A 17,654-nucleotide genomic window follows, 5' to 3' on the forward strand; every position below is an offset into this window, starting at 1 on the left:
TGATTAAAAAATTTAATAGTAAAACCTAACTTCAAACATTAAGGAGAAAATATATAACATTTCATGAAATATTGTTTTTTATTTTCTTCATATTTTGATAGACGTTAAAATTGAGATTTATAAGTAGAATAAAATTTATTAAAATTAAAAGACATTCTTAAATATAAAATTTAAATTTCCTGATGCATCATTTCATTTAAATGTGTATTAATCTTTCAGACTTAGTTGATAGATCTAATTGAACTTTTCTAATCTATTTTAATATAAGGTTGAAATTTATAAATTTGAGAAAATTTGAACAAAATGTTAGAGATTATATCAAGGCCTAGGACCTACTTCTTACATACATCACAAGACAAGGTAGAGACCATGTAGTTTCTATTCTAACAAAGTTTTTAAGAATTATTTTTTCATAAATTTTGTTCTTTAAAAATACATAACTAAATGATACCTATAATTTTAAACTTTCTTTTATTATCAAGCAATAAAAAAATATTTTCCTATAAGTCTATTCTCAAAAGATGCATAACAACAATACAATAATATTGATCAATCAATATAACATGAAAAATAGTATAATCTAAAATTTTATATATTAAAAATGATCTATCTATTGAAAAGATTACTACTCATTAATAAAACTTAATGTGTCATGCATTATAAATATATAAATTAATTATAATTGTACATGTGTATCTATGTTTATTTATCTAAACTTGGATGTTTGATAAACTATATAATGGATTGATTTCAAATATATTTTCTATTTCTTAAAAAAACAACTCCTATTTTTATTAAAGAGTTTCCTTAAAGTATTAGATTTAAATTGCTTCATGATGTATAATGAGCTTATCTAAATTATTCTACTACTATTTAATATCATGATAGTAGTTGATAAAACCTATAATAGTATAATTAGCTAATCTCAAATCCATCTACTTTTATTTAATAGTACAATAATAGTTCATAGGACCTATAGCATATAATTAGTTGATTAAAAATTCTTCTACTTTTGTTGAAAATCTTAATAATAGTTTGTAGGAGCTATAATTGATATAAATCTCATCTACTTTTATTTAACATCATGATAATAGTTCACATGACCCATACTATATAATTAGTTGATCTAAAATCTATCTACTACTCTTCAACATGATGATGATAGTTCGTAGAATGCAACACTTATATAAAGATTTAAAATCTTACAAGATCAAATCTAAAAACAACGTTGAACCCATCTACTACTACATTTTTTATTCTTGTTAAAATATTTTGAATATTAATTTAACTAAATCATAATTTTATACTAATATAGTTCTCGAGAACAAATTATTTATTTAAATAAATTTTAAAAATTGTAAAACATATAATTATAAAAAATTGCAAACAATTATTATTATTAATCCACATAGTAAATAAATCTAAACAAATTTAAAAGGTTTTCTAATATCAATAATTTGAAAGCATATATGAATTTTAACAATATAACATGAAAAATAGTATAATCTAAAGTTTTATATATTAAAATTGATCTATCTATTAAAAAGATTACTACTCATTAATAAAAATTAAAAATTAAAACATATAATTATAAAAATTGCAAACAATTACCATTATTAATTTTATTTTAAAATAGCTTTGTAATATCTAAATTCTAAAAATCTAATGTTTTGAATGAAGAGAAAGAAATAGAAAGAAATCTGAAATTGAGTAGAATTTCTAATATAACAAAGTTTCTAAGAAAATTTAAGGAAACTATGCAGATTTCAAAATAGGAAAAAACTACACAATAAAAGTTTCTAAAATGGAAGAAATACAAATCTATAATGTTTCTAATTGAGAAAAATTTCTATTCTATCAAAGTTTCTAAGAAAAATTATGAAAATTATAGAGCTTTGAAAATAAGACAAAACAACACAATAAAAATTTCAAAAATAGAAGAAATCAAAACAAATAAACATACATACACAGAATAACGATCTTGTTGCTCAATCCAATGTTGAATAGAAATCATAATATTGAAAATAGGCTCTTGCCATATATAATGTTGATGTGTGATGGTTCAAATTCAAAGAATTGAAAACATGTAATGCGTAAAAATGGAGCATAAGGCAAGACATTTGGTTTTCTTGTCATAACAGATTATTGGCTTTCTTCTTGCTCGAGTGAATGACGAAGAAATTTATTTAGAAACATCTAAATGTGTCTTTACACTGTCAGCAATAAACTGTTATTTGATGACGACCTGACTGGACCTGACGTTTGGAATTACGGACTCGCAGGACGCGTGTTTAGTGTTTGGAAATACCAAAGCGTTCAAACCAAAAATACAGTGTGGTTAATGGGGGAATGGGAAGCGTAAATGTTAAGCATTGCTGGTCAAGTCCACATGGAATTTCAATAAAGGACGTGGTATAACTGTTCAACTACCTGTCATATTTTTTCAAAATGTTAGATTGTTTACAACAAAATGTACTCCCATTGTAGAAGCCTCTCGGCTTAATTAACACCTCTTAGAGAAAACAAACTGATGAGGCATTAAAATACTATACGAAAAAATGGATGTCTATGATATTCGGCATTTGTGGACCATGCCTATTTGCCTCAAAAAAGACTGAACTCATGGAACGTCACAACAAGAACTCCCGATAGTTTCAACCTGTTTGATGTTTTTCGTTCATAATGGCCAAAGGCATTCCACAACAAATTCCATAGCGAATGACATTGAAAATATTTCTCTTGCACGCTCTTCATATCTCAACCAAGACCTTGATGGAACCTGTGTGTCATCGAGGTTTCATCATCACTAACAATTTCCTAGGTCTTATCGGTAAAAAAATCAATAATGAAATTTAACGCAACACAGAGAGGCCTATGTGTTCGTTGGTATGTCAAAATGTAATCACCCGACCGAGTACATTAAGAAATGCTCAACTTCTATGTGTTTTCTAGGGAATGCCGAATCATAAAATTAGTAAGTAAAATAGAGACAACAAACTAACAAGGAATTTAATGTTTTATAAAAATGACTCGACTTATATGCTAACCACCATCTTCTGCACGATGCCTGTCTACCTTCAAAAACACTAAAATTTAATATCGAACAAGAAGCCCATCAATTTCAACGTTAGTTTTCTACTTTGTTAGAATATCCACAGGGATTTCCACTAAGAATGCCATATCGCTTGATATCGAAAACACTTTCCCATCTGGTCTCCCAAGATTACAGTTTGGCAAGATGAGTGGAATATTAGTTGGGAGGGTTTAAAGATATTTAGTCAAATGTTGCGAAGTGAGCAATATCGGGCAAAATTTTCTATTATATCATATAAGGATGAGGTGCTCAGTATTATATATGTATCATATGTGTTTTAAATGTTAAAAGGGTAAACAAGATTAGCATTAAAATATCAAGAGCACCATATTGGTCTAGAGTATTTTCTCTTCCATGCAAGATATCCAAATACAAATAACAAAGAGTGATTGTCACTGTATCAGACCTTTTAAGCTGTATGACGAATTTGAGATGATGCACACCACATTGGATGGTTAATGTTAAACTCCATGAGGTTCCAACTAGGTCTTGAATCCTCCATCGGTCGTTGCATATACCTATGCACTTAATCAACTCTTCTAATACATTCATCCTTAATCTATTATTACAAATCTAAAATCTTTCTCTAGCTCACAAATATGATATAGTGCAATATATTTGAAAAGATGAGAAATTTTTTAATGGAGAAATCACAATATATATAAACTTGCCTGCCACCAAAAAAAAATACCCTATACATCACCGAACCTGTAGACACAGAGATAGACAATAACTGAAAAAAGAGTTTAAATAAATGGAAAACTACAACATCATGTAACACTTATCCTGATGATTGAATAATTTTGGAGTGGCATGAAAGAAATAGCCACCACAAATAGAATAACAAAATCTTCATTTTTCAAATTTAAATAACGGAAACCAATGACTAAAGAAATCTAATCATAGAAAGACCAATGCAATCACCTCTCCTTTATCATAAAATCTAAAGATTGCACTACGAAATGGGGGAAATCATAGCAGAGTTAAGCTCTACTACATTAGATATCCTTAACAAACCTAATATTTGTACAACTTAACACACAATCTCAATGTGGAAGTGGGAGAAAACCTTGCACAAATTTATCTACAAAATTTTATTTCAATAATCTGTCAAAAACTCCCAAATTTGATGACAAGAAAAATTTACAGATAACTTTTGATAGTGACCCCAAAAGGAAAAACAAATATCAAATCAATTTTCACTTTTGTTTGCAGGGAACTTAAAAACCATCGTAGACTCTAGAATAGATCCAAAAGGTCTACAACAATTCACGAGAAATTTAGGAACAATCTAGAACCATAAATGGAAAGGCATTCACCCATGACAATTGTAACTATAGTATTAAATGCCATATTTAAAAAGTATTAATGAATCTTACAGTGTCCTTGCATTTCAGCTGACTATTTTATCGTTCCTGTCCACTCTAGCCTGGGCAATTAAAAATAATTACAATGTGTTAATAATTTTAAACTGCCATTTGTTCATTGGTTGGAATAGTTTTCTTTTAAAATTCTTAATAGATAAAATATAAAACCCCTAGCAAAATGCATACGGACTAATGAGAAAATAAGAATAATTAATTAAAATGAAATTAAAAATATTTATGCACTACATACTATAGGATAAATTTTATTGATGTGTGACATTTCTATCAAGATTTAACTGTGTAGTTTTTTAGTCAAACTTATTGACCCATGTTTCATGAGTAGTGATTCAACATGAATCCATCCCTCATTAGAATAAATAGAATTCTTGGTTTCTGAAATTAATAACTCTGCATATTGTAGGAAAAACTATTCTACCATCTTTTTGATTGAGGTTTTTTGTGTTTCACTTTTAATTTTTCTTAGTATCCTATTTGGTAACCATGCCACTTTCTTATAGTTTTTCAAACCCATTGAACTAAATAAAAAATAAATTAAATTGATGTAAATTCTCTCAAGTCATTAGATTTTTTGTATTTTTGCATGGCTCTAGTAATGATTTACTCTACAAAGAAATCCCTATATATCTTACGCCAAAACTTGCAATCCATCAAGTAGTCTCTTGAAGTGTAAATAAATGCTCATATGATGATAATATTTTTGAAAATAATGCAATATATTTTGTCGCTCATTTTAGCATTTGACAAAATATATACATTCTTAGGTCTTTGCATGGATTTCTATTTGGAATTGCTTAAGATTTGTTTTATACTTATTTTTTTCCTAGTATACAACATTAAAATATTTACACACATGGAAAATTTTGAGTCTATTATAATTCTATTTTGTGCATTTTGTCAATAAATATTTTCCAACATCAACCGTCTATCAAAAAATTTTGCATGCATGTTGACATTTTCTCAACTCACTCAATGAGTACATTTTTGTTTGTAGATTCATAATTTCTCACATTTTGGGGCGTTATTCTTACAATGGTAAGGGATAAAAGTAGCATTGGGGACCTTAAATTACAAATGGAACAACAAACAAACTAAAAAATAGGTTTCCTCTTGCCTTATATTGCCTCAAAATAAAATAAAAAATAGATTTTCATTTGTCATTAAATGTTTAATTTTTTTAAAATTGTTTATTCGTAAATTATTTCTAATTATTGATAATTTTTGTAATTTGGATAAATAAATGTAGATAATTTTAATTATCCTTATAGGAATTAGATTAGTCTGGTTTAAATTAAATATTTATGTCCTAAGCTAAATTAGTAAAGATATAATAATTGAGCTTGTATGTTTGACAAAGATATAACTCTGTTATTGGCATTGGCTTTTGAGTGTTGTAGCTGGTAGACATCAATGGAGTTTTCCTTTTCTTAACTGATACGTTTTATGAAATCATTGCATATAGAGCATGACACTGGAACTATTATACTGCTATATCCTAAGCTAAATGAGTAAAGATATAATAATTTAGTCTAAGAAATTCAAAGTAAAGGTGTAGGTAGGAGCTTGTATGTTTGACAAAGATATAATTCTGCTATTAGCATGGGCTTCTGAGTGTTGTAGGTGGTAGACATCAATGGAGCTATCCTTTTATTAATTGATATGTTTTATACAGGCTTGTTTCCACGTGTCATATACAGGCTTGTTTCTCTTCACAAGAGTGCACATATACTTACAAGTCAACCATGTTAAATACAACTATTGTCTGAGACTGTAAAGCTTAACACATAGAAAATAATATTTATTTACAATATGTGTAATTCTAGTTTCTATGATATTGCAATTTCCACCAGAGGTCCTACCGATTCCATTTGTCCTTCCTCATTAATACAACTAAATTGGTATGCCCCTAAGCTTCCATTAACATTTGCAAGAACCATGCGATCTTGAACAACACTATAGCCATGATTGTTGTCAAGTCTTCCCTCATTTTACATGTTATCACAAGTACTTACAAGTAAAATTTCAACCAATTTAAAGTTCAATGCTGTATGCATTATCTTCAATTCCATTCCTAGACTTCTTAAGATGTCCCTATGATGCACCTGCATCATGAACTTCATGAATCATTTCTACATTTGATTTTTTTGCCATGCTTAATGTCCAATTTTTGTTATAATTTGACTCATTATGCTAAGATGGGAGCTCTAATTTTGTTAAAAAGTAGGCTCCATCAAGATCAACAAAAGCTTTTAAAGTAATAGCATAGAAGAAACTAAATAAAAGAAATGAATTCTTGTAAGTAAAAGGATCCTAGCAACCTATGCAAAGGAGAAGAAAATACATGTAAATTGAATTACAAGAATTTAATCATTGATAATGAGGACAATTTTTCCATAGAAAGTCAAATTATGATATTGCTAAGAGGGTTTTACAATATAATCATTTGTTAATAAAGAAGGAAAATTTTAAATTCTAGAAAAACTGAGAAAGATTTAAGTTAGAGGCCTTTCCTTATTTGGGGTCCCATTATAGGAAAAAATAGGAGATAGAATAGTAGTGCATATGGTTGCTCCATATGCTAGAAAAACCATGCTCTTTCGTAGGGAACTCATGTCCAAAGGTTTCAAAAGTATGTGTAAAACATTTAATGTTCTTTTACATTTAAAAAATCATTTTATGGTCCTAAAAAAACTTAATAGGTCATTTCTGATATTTACTTATGTTCTTGCTTATTTGTATGACAATTAAACACAGTAGGCTGATTGTATGTTATCATTGGCTGGCCCATCTTGTCCATAGTTAGAGAAGCTTATTTTATTGTTCTGAATCCACTATGTGTTGTGTAGGGGGGATGATAGAAAAACCAAGTAGAAAGAAAGATCTACTTTATATTATGCTATTAGTCAAATATCTATTTTTAAAATTGGCATAGATATGCTATTTTATAAGTTTGGACATCTTAAAGTGACACAAAAAATTCTGAGGATGAGGTAGAAAATACATCAATTGCTAAGAAAGATTTGGAGAATTAGCATAGAATGCTTGGATCAATGTATTGCCCAAGAAAGCATGACACAAGAGATTTCAACAGAGAATACCTAGACCAACACATTGTCCACAAAGTTATGACACAAGAAAGTTCAATGGAAGACTTTCTAAAAGAAAATGGAATCAAACACTCATTTCCAAAATAGCAAGCTTGGATTAGGAATTAAATTAAGATCCAACAATTCATATTTTCTAAACTTGGAGTACAAATACATTGAAAAAAAATATAGCATGATAGCCTTGGTATGCTTAGCATAACCTGTACAGTCAACTAAGAGAAACTGGAAAAATTGACTTTAACACTCAAACCATCTAAAATCAATTCTTATTGTTTTGTAACTATATATAATTATTGATGACTACTTCTTTTGCAAATTTTTGGTTGTATTGAATCATGCTATGGGCAATTACTTCCTTGAATTTCATGCTTTTTTAAGTTTTAGCTACTATGATGGCTTTGTTTATTTGGATATCCAAGTTTAAAGCTTGGTTGCAGGCAAATTTTGCAGTAGCATGTTTGCACCATTTATTGGAAGGTCAACTACTGAATTTAAAAAGCCTTACCTCTACATACTAGATAGACATCTGTATGCTGGACAATAGTCTGCCTTGGTTAGTTAAGCATGGTGAGCTTGTATTTTACTGTAGATTGTAGCATTTGATCAACAATAAATTTATGCATTTTACTTATATCACATTCACATTTTGTGTCATAATCATTATTGAAAGCATGAATACCATATTGTTTAAGCCAATGGTAAGACAAACTCTTGACACAAGGTTTGGTCATTACTTTACTTGGCTTTAATATGTTGAGGGGAAGCACACGGTACAGGTGGTTGCAAGAAGAACCTCTTATAGAATTATCACATGAATAAAGTATGAGACAAATCTCAAACCACATTGTATGGTTCTTTGACCTTTCCTCTTATTTTCATAACTAGCGGTTGGTCAATAAAAAAAGGGGAAATTTGGTTTAATGTTTAAATACTAATAGTTGCCAACTAGACTTTACAAGATCTAAGTAAACTTTGTGTAGATCATTTAGGGAGGACCTTGACTTTCCATCATTTCTTATGCAAATAAGTTTAAATTTTCTTTCCACTTAATTTTTTTTTAGAATATAGGAAAAACCAATGAGTCCTTAATCTTCCAACGTTTCTTTCAGTGAGTCTATTCCTTTCTCATATATTTCTATTTAAATAGAATAATTCAATTTTCACCATGGAGCTTCTCATTACATGGGAGACCATCATTCCTTAAGGAGAGATGTGATAAATATTCCTCATGGCATTCCCAATCAAAGAGAAATAGCACTGACCCAAGCTTATTCTGATCTATCTAGAAAAAATATTGTCTAAGTATCACAATCCTTCCATCACACCCCATTAACCCCGTTAACCAACTTTCAAAGTTATGTCAAGCCTTAGTGCCCAAGAATGTCTCCTCTTCTAGCTCAATAATCTATGCCCAATTTTAACTTAAATAGCTCAATGCTCTCTTGGAGCTATTTGGAATTTGGTAGATTCATGGTAGTGAGCTCTACAATGAAAAGACTTGGATATGCTAGTGCCATAAAATATCTTCTCAAGACTACTGCTCACCCAAACACTATATTTGTTTAGGTATAAAGTTTAAACTGTGTGAATGCTTTTAGTCATGAATCACTATCTCTATCTCAAGTGGGTATATACATTATTGAGACTTGCCTTAAATTATGCAAGCCGGTGATCCCTACAATGACCATAAATGTCTGTGGAGGCTAGGGAATATGGATGCTATTAGAACTACATATAAAATTGATAGGCAGGATCCTAGCTTAGGTGTTGCTAGTGAAACAACTATAGTTTCATCCCTAGTGTTCTACAGCATGAACCTTTCCTATTCCAAGAGGCTCATTTGTGCTTCCATCATGGTAAATTTTTAGTAGCTTCATGAATGCAAGCTATATTATATTCTATTTTTTTTGTTGAGGAGCTCATCAACCTTCCTATTCTAGATTTTTTTATTTCACTGAAAAGCATAGATGATCTTATAGTAACTCGCTTAAGTCTACAATCTCTCCATTCTATTGCTCTTCTTATGAGTTAGAGGTAAAAGTAAATAAATGTGGTATGTTTTTAGATTATACTACAACAAAATATTAGTTGAATTGATTTTCTTGGGTGATCTCTTAGGATGAACTATTGTGGAGCTAGGTGGATATATAAAGTAATAAAAAGTGTAAACTATTTGATTTACATTAAAGAAAATGGCTAGAGTTTCCGAGCTCATGAGTTAGACAATATACATGGGTGGTTCAATAAACATGTTGGAATCAGAGTGATTTTATTAAGGTACACAAATTTGAAGTTGTGGGTGTTAATATATTTCAAGTTTTCATTATGGATTTTTTTTGTTCTATATTATTTAAACTAAAGCTATCTAAGTAGATGCTTTACTACAATTGGGTATACATTATTTTGTGTGGGAATTCCTTAATGGGAAAGTGCAGTCTCTTTATGACCACAATTATCACATGCTAATAACTATATATATATCTACTATGCCTGGAACATCAACTTCTAGAACTAAATACACACTAGGTTGGATAAAAATTACTTTATCCGACTGAATGGATTCTACTGTTGTGATAGAAATCCAAAAACCTAAAACTAGTGTTTATAGCTTGTCAAAACTATTCAGATGCATCCTCCTTCGAATAGGAATGACAATGCTCAACTTAAACCAACAAGTATTCGGTATAAAATGCTTTTACTTTGAAGGCCTTGTGCATCCGGTGAGATTTTATGCAACTTGCAACAAAAAAATTATATTATAATGTCTATTTTCTTCCTACACCCTTACTGCACCCTTCTTCGCTATTTTCTTCCTCTTCACATCTCCCTATCATTGCCCCACAACCCCACTTCTCCTTCTTGTTCACAATAGCCTACCTAATTTCCAATGCACTCCCCTATTTTATTACACTCAATTTGGCTTGTTTTTAAGTTCTTTAAAAATTTCTTCCATCATCTTCCCTATGAAAATTCAACTTCTACTTGATGTGTATTTTTGTGTTTAGAATTTGAGTTTAATGGTCTTCTTGGACAACAATGTAAAATTGATTCAATAAATTAGTTACTTTTAAAGGCTTTCAGTCTTGGCATATGTGGTGATGAAAAATACTTGTCATGCCTGTGTTTACTTCCACATTAGGTGTACGTGTTTACGAGGTCAATTGTAGCTAAAATCTTTCTCTTTTGTTGTATGTGCATACCCATTTCCAAAGCCTCAAGTCAGCACATGTAGAGAACATACTTGTAAAGGTTTTTTAATTAGAGTTTAGTTTTTTAAAAACTATCGAAAGCTTTAGCCTTTTAAGAAACATTTGAAACCATGTATTAAAGTTTACAATTAAAACAAGTTTAAGTTCCATCTAATTTGTTTCAACATCTATGTGATGAGCATGCAATCTTGAGTGCAAGATGTAAAGCTACCAAAGCCTATCACCATCTATCCACATGCAAGTCTCAAGTCATCATCAATGTTCCTACTCATTCAATCAGTCTGCCTTGCTCCCTTCTTGTATCTCTTATTTGTAAAACCTTAGACTATTATTTTTCCTTATTTTAGAAGGTGCTACCTCAATGGATGAGCCCCTGTATTACAAGCAAGGGATGGTGGTTCAAATCCATCATGCCTTAACATGAATTAATTAATTACATTGCAATATATATAACTTATTATTTTCATACCATCTTTTCTCTAACTATTTTCAAGAAGAAAATAAGAGAGATTAAAAACGTTTCTATAAAGAAAAAATTAAAATCATCTCTAAGACACAATAATAGTGTTGTTCCTTATTGTCTTTCTAAGACAATAGTCTAAGACACTCACTTAAAAACAATACTTAAGACAATACACAACTTTTTTTTGTCTCCATTTACAACAATTTACTCAAAAATTATCTCCAATATTATCTTAAAACCCCCCTTCATGTTGTAGTGATCACCCAATGTCCTAATCCTTAAAAAAAAGATTCATCTTCCATTTTGATCAAAAGAGAGGGACCTCAGCTCCTTTAAGTGCTTTTGTTTTCTAGGAAATTCCGGATCATAATATTAGAGAAAACAAACTCACGATGTTATACGGAAAATTGGACGTTTATGATATCCGGCATTTTGTGGGCCATGCCTATTCGCCTTGAAAAGACTAAACTTGCAGAATGTTGCAACAAGAACCGCCGAGAATTTCAACGTATTCGATGTGTTTCTTTAGTAATGCCCAAAGGCATTCCACAACAAATTCTGCTATGGAATAGGTCTACTAGGGCTCTGGCCAATTTTTCAACTTACTTTCACTTCAATATTGATCTGAACAATGAAATATACGATAATCATGGAGATGGACTTGCGCTCTTCATGGCACCATTCGAGCTGGAACCACCAAAGGACGCTTATGGTGGATTTCTTGGCTTGTTTAATGAGGAAAGCTTTAAACAATCATCTTATCAGATGGTTGCTATGGAGTTTGATACATAAAACAACGATTGCGATCCTGATGACAATCATGTTGAGATCGACGTCAATAGCATTTTCTCGAAGTTCATTTTTCCGCTCAATACATCAAATCTATTTAATCGCTCTACACACCAAAATCTCACAAATGCGACATGGGATGCCTGGGTCGATTATGACGGTATAGAAAAGGTTCTGCACTTCTTTCTCTGGTATAATTCTTCTAAACCCAAAATCCCTCTATTTAACCACACAATAGATCTGAGCAACTGTCTACCAGAGTACATCAAGATTGGCTTCTCGGCTGCCATTGGAGAGTACACAGAGACGCACACCGTAAAAGTTTGGAATTTTACTTCTGAATTACTTAGAAATGGCAATGCAAACAGATTTTCTGTGAAAGTTTATTTGATATGCGTGTTCTTCGTTGTTGTGGTCCTATGTGGCTTCATAGTTGGTCGCTGGTGGCAGTATCTCAGAAAAAGGGGAAGAGAAGGTAAGGCTAGCGAAGAGAGAGATCCAGAGCTGGACGAATGCTATTCTCATGGCTCCCGAAGCTTTTCTTATGCCGAGCTCAGTGCCGCGACATGAAATTTCTGCGAGAAAGAAAAGCTTGGACAAGGCGGCTTCGGCAGCGTTTACAAAGGAATCCTGCCCGGCACCGGGGAGGCACTAGCTGTGAAAAGAATAGTTCAAGGATCGAGACAAGGAAGAAAGGAGTATGTCTCCGAAGTTCAAACAATCAGCAGGTTGAGACACCGTAATCTTGTGCGGCTTTTAGGATGGTGCCACGAAAAGGGAGAGTTACTTCTTGTCTATGAGTACTTGCCAAATGGGAGTCTGGATAAACACATTTTTGGGGAAGAGGAAGATACGCTGGATTGGAGCCGAAGATATAGTATCGCCTGTGACATTGCCTCTGCTCTTGTTTATCTCCATGAAGAGTGGGACCAGCGTGTCGTTCATCGAGACGTGAAGGCAAGCAACGTAATGTTGGATTCTGATTTCAATGCAAAGTTTGGTGATTTTGGTTTGGCGAGACTGATGGAACGTGACCAGGAGGCTTCCCATAGGACCATGGTGGCGGGCACGTGGGGTTATGTTGCTCTAGAGTGCTACATAACAGGGAAAACCAGTCCAGAACCTGACGTGTACAGCTTTGGGGCGGTTACACTAGAAATTGCCTGCGGAAGGCGGCCGATTGATCACAGCCTTGAAGAACACAATTGTTTCCCTTTTCTTATCAACATCTATTACATACTGGACCTTCTGATGTTCTTAATATTATTTATATAATGTTGTTTACATCTATTACATTTAATTTCTTTTAACAAAAAACTTATATGTTCTTAATATTATTTATATAATGTTCTAATCTTTGATTTAAAAATTTAATAGTAAAACCTAACTTCAAATATTAAGGAGAAAATAGATAACATTTCATGAAATATTGTTTTTTATTTTCTTCATATTTTGATAGACATTAAAATTGAAATTTATAAGTAGAATAAAATTTATAAAAATTAAAAGACATTCTTAAATATAAAATTTAAATTTCCTGATGCATCATTTCATTTAAATGTGTATTAATCTTTCAGACTTAGTTGATAGATCTAATTGAAATTTTCTAATCTATTTTAATATAAGGTTGAAATTTATAAATTTGAGAAAATTTGAACAAAATGTTAGAGATTATATCAAGGGCTAGGACCTACTTCTTACATACATCACAAGACAAGGTAGATACCATGTAGTTTCTATTCTAACAAAGTTTTTAGGTATTATTTTTTCATAAATTTTGTTCTTTAAAAATACATAACTAAATGATACCTATAATTTTAAACTTTCTTTCATTATCACGCAATAAAAAATTATTTTCCCATAAGTCTATTCTCAAAAGATGCATAACAACAATACAATAATATTGATCAATCAATATAACATGAAAAGTAGTATAATCTAAAATTTTATATATTAAAAAGTATCTATCTATTAAAAGGATTACTACTCATTAATAAAAATTAATGTATCATGCATTATAAATATATAAATTAATTATAAGTGTACATGTGTATCTATGTTTATTTATCTAGACTTGGATGTTTGATAAACTATATAATGGATTGGTTTCAAATCAATTTTCTATTTCTTAAAAAAACAACTCCTATTTTTATTAAAGAGTTTCCTTAAAGTATTAGATTTAAATTGTTTCATGATGTATAATGAGCTTATTTAAATTATTCGACTACTATTTAATATCATGATAGTAGTTGATAAAACCTATAATAGTATAATTAGCTAATCTCAAATCCATCTACTTTAATTTAATAGTACAATAATAGTTCATAGGACCTATAGAATATAATTAGTTGCTTAAAAATTATTCTACTTTTGTTGAAAATCTTAATAATAGTTTGTAGGAGCTATAATTGATATAAATCTAAAAATAACGTTGAACCCACCTACTCCTACATTTTTTATTCTTGTTAAAATATTTTGAATATTAATTTAACTAAATCATAATTTTATACTAATATATTTCTCGAGAACAAATTATTTATTTAAATAAATTTTAAAAATTGTAAAACGTATAATTATAAAAAATTGCAAACAATTATTATTATTAATTCACATAGTAAATAAATCTAAACAAATTTAAAAGCTTTTCTAATATCAATAATTTGATAGCATATATGAATTTTAACAATATAACATGAAAAATAGTATAATCTAAAATTTTATATATTAAAATTGATCTATCTATTAAAAAGATTACTACTCATTAATAAAAATTAAAAATTGAAACATATAATTATAAAAATTGCAAACAATTACCATTATTAATGTTATTTTAAAATAGTTGTGTAATGTTATTTTAATAATAGATAGAGGAATATAATCATTGATTCAAATAATCTAATGAAGAAGTCAGATTAATTAATACTATAATATCTAAATTCTAAAAATCTAATGTTTTGAATGAAGAGAAAGAAATAGAAAGAAATCTGCAATTGAGTAGAATTTCTAATATAACAAAGTTTCTAAGAAAATCTAAGGAAACTATGCAGATTTCAAAATAGGAAAAAACTACACAATAAAAGTTTCTAAAATGGAAGAAATACAAATCTACAATGTTTCTAATTGAGAAGAAAATCTATTCTATCAAGGTTTCTAAGAAAAACTAAGGAAATTATAGAGCTTTGAAAATAAGAAAAAACAACACAATAAAAGTTTCAAAAATAGAAGAAATCAAAACACATAAACATACATACTCAGAATAATGATCCTGTTGCTCAATCTAATGTTGAATAGAAATCATAATATTGATCCTGTTACTCAATCCAATGTTGAATAGAAATCAGAATATCGATCCTGTTGTTCAATACAATGTTGAATAAAAAAGAAAATAGGATCTTACCATATATAATGTTGATGTGTGATGGTTCAACTTCAAAGAATTGAAAACATGTAACGCGTAAAAATGGAGCATAAGGCAAGACATTTGGTTTTCTTGTCATAACAGATTATTGGCTTTCTTCTTGCTCGAGTGAATGATGAAGAAATATATTTAGAAATGTCTAAATGTGTCTTCACACTATTAGCAATAAACTGTTGTTTGATGACGACCCGACTGGACCTGATGTTTGTAATTACGGACTCACAAGACGCGTGTTTAGTGTTTGGAAATATCGAAGCGTTCAAACCAAAAATACATTGTGGTTAATGAGGGAATGGGAAGCGTCAGTGTTAGGCATTGCTGGTCAAGTCCGAATGGAATTTCAATAAAGGACGTGGTATAACTGTTCAACTACCTGTCAATTTTTTTCAAAATGTTAGATTGTTTACAACAAAATGTGCTCCCATTGTAGAAGCCTCTCGACTTAATTAACGCCACTTAGAGAAAACAAACTGACGAGGCATTAAAATACTATACGAAAAAATGGATGTCTATGATATCCGGCATTTGTGGACCATGCCTATTTGCCTCAAAAAAGATTGAACTCGTGGAACATCACACCAAGAATCCCCAAGAGTTTCAACCTGTTCGATGTTTTTCGTTTGTGATGGCCAAAGGAATTCCACGACAAATTCTGTAGCAGATGACATCAAAAATATTTCTCTTACACGCTCTTCATATCTCAACCAAGGCCTTGATGGAACCTGCGTGTCGTCGAGGTTTCATCATCACCAACAATTTCCTAGGTCTTATCGGTAAAAAACAATAATGAAACTTAATGCAACGCGGAGAGGCCTATGTGTTCGTTGGTATGTCAATATGTAATCACCCGACTGATTGCATTAAGAAATGCTCAACTTCTATTTGTGTTTTTAGGGAATGCCAAATCACAAAATCAATAAGTAAAATAGAGACAACAAACTAACAAGGAATTTAACGTTTTATAAAAATGACTCGACTTATATGCTAACCACCATCTTCTGCACCATGCCTGCTTGCCTTCAAAAAGACTAAAATGTAATATCAAACAAGAAGTCCATGAATTTCAATGTCAGTTTTGTACTTTGTTAGAATATCCACGAGGATTTCCACTAAGAATGCCATATCGCTTGATATTGAAAACACTTTCCCATCTGGTGTCCCAAGATTACAGTTTGGTAAGATGAGTGGAATATTATTTGGGAGGGTTTAAAGATATTTAGTCAAATGTTGCGAATTGAGCAATATCGGGTGAAATTTTATATTATATCATATAAGGATGAGGTGCTTAGTATTATATGTGTATCATATGTGTTTTAAATGTTAAAAGAGTAAACAAGATTAGCATTAAAATATCAAGAGCACCATATTGGTCTAGAGTATTCTCTCTTCCATGCGAGATATCCAAATACAAATAACAAAGAGTGATTGTCATTGTATCACACCTTTTAAGCTGTATGATGAATTCTAGATGATGCACTCCACATTGGATGGTTAATGTTCAACTCCATGATGTTCCAACTAGGTAGTGAATCCTCCATCGGTCGTTGCATATACCTATGCACTTAATCAACTCTTCTAATACATTCATCCTTACTCTATTATTACAAATCTAAAATCTTTCTCTAGCTCACAAATATGATATAGTGTAATACATTTGAAAAGATGAGAAATTTTTTAATGGAGAAATCACAATATATATAAACTTGCTTGCCACCAAAAAAAAATACCCTATACATCACCGAACCTGTAGACACAGAGACAGACAATAACAGAAAAAAGAGTTTAAATAAATGGAAAACTACAACATCGTGTAATAGTTATCCTGAGGGTTGAATAATTTTGGAGTGGCATGAAAGAAATAGCCACCACAAATAGAATAACAAAATCTTCATTTTTGAAATTTAAATAACAGAAACCAATGACTTAAGAATTCTAATCATAGAAAAACTAATGCAATCACCTCTCCTTTATCATAAAATCTAAAGACTGCACTACAAAATGGGGGAAATCTTACCAGATTTAAGCTCTACTACTGTAGATATCCTTAACAAACCTAATATTTGTACAACTTAACACACAATCTCAATGTGGAAGGGGGAGAAAACCTTGCACAAATTTATCTACAAAATTGTATTTCAATAATCTGTCAAAAACTCACAAATTTGATGACAACAAAAAATTACAGAGAA

General features: G+C 30.5%; 1 protein-coding gene across 1 annotated transcript; it reads left to right on the plus strand.

Moving 5' to 3' along the window:
- Nucleotides 1-2,200: 2,200 nt before the first annotated feature.
- LOC149558909 (L-type lectin-domain containing receptor kinase IX.1-like) lies at nucleotides 2,201-13,322 on the plus strand. The gene is made up of 4 exons (XM_089831107.1): nucleotides 2,201-2,358; nucleotides 11,612-12,026; nucleotides 12,114-12,522; nucleotides 12,634-13,322. The coding sequence occupies exons 1-4, from the start codon at nucleotides 2,201-2,203 to the stop codon at nucleotides 13,320-13,322; spliced, it is 1,671 nt and encodes a 556-aa protein (XP_089687233.1).
- Nucleotides 13,323-17,654: the final 4,332 nt, after the last annotated feature.

Source organism: Cupressus sempervirens, chromosome 5, assembly GCF_028749045.1.
Source record: "Cupressus sempervirens isolate cs-2001-9-10 chromosome 5, ASM2874904v1, whole genome shotgun sequence".
Taxonomy (NCBI): domain Eukaryota; kingdom Viridiplantae; phylum Streptophyta; class Pinopsida; order Cupressales; family Cupressaceae; genus Cupressus; species Cupressus sempervirens.

Bases quoted from the DNA above. Each gene is read 5' to 3' on its own strand.
- LOC149558909 (XM_089831107.1), top strand. From the start codon at position 2,201: ATGTGTCTTTACACTGTCAGCAATAAACTGTTATTTGATGACGACCTG. The intron at 2,359-11,611 runs GTAAATGTTAAG...TTTGTTTTCTAG, and splicing joins TTAATGGGGGAATGGGAAGC to GAAATTCCGGATCATAATAT. The intron at 12,523-12,633 runs GTAAGGCTAGCG...TCTGCGAGAAAG, and splicing joins CAGAAAAAGGGGAAGAGAAG to AAAAGCTTGGACAAGGCGGC.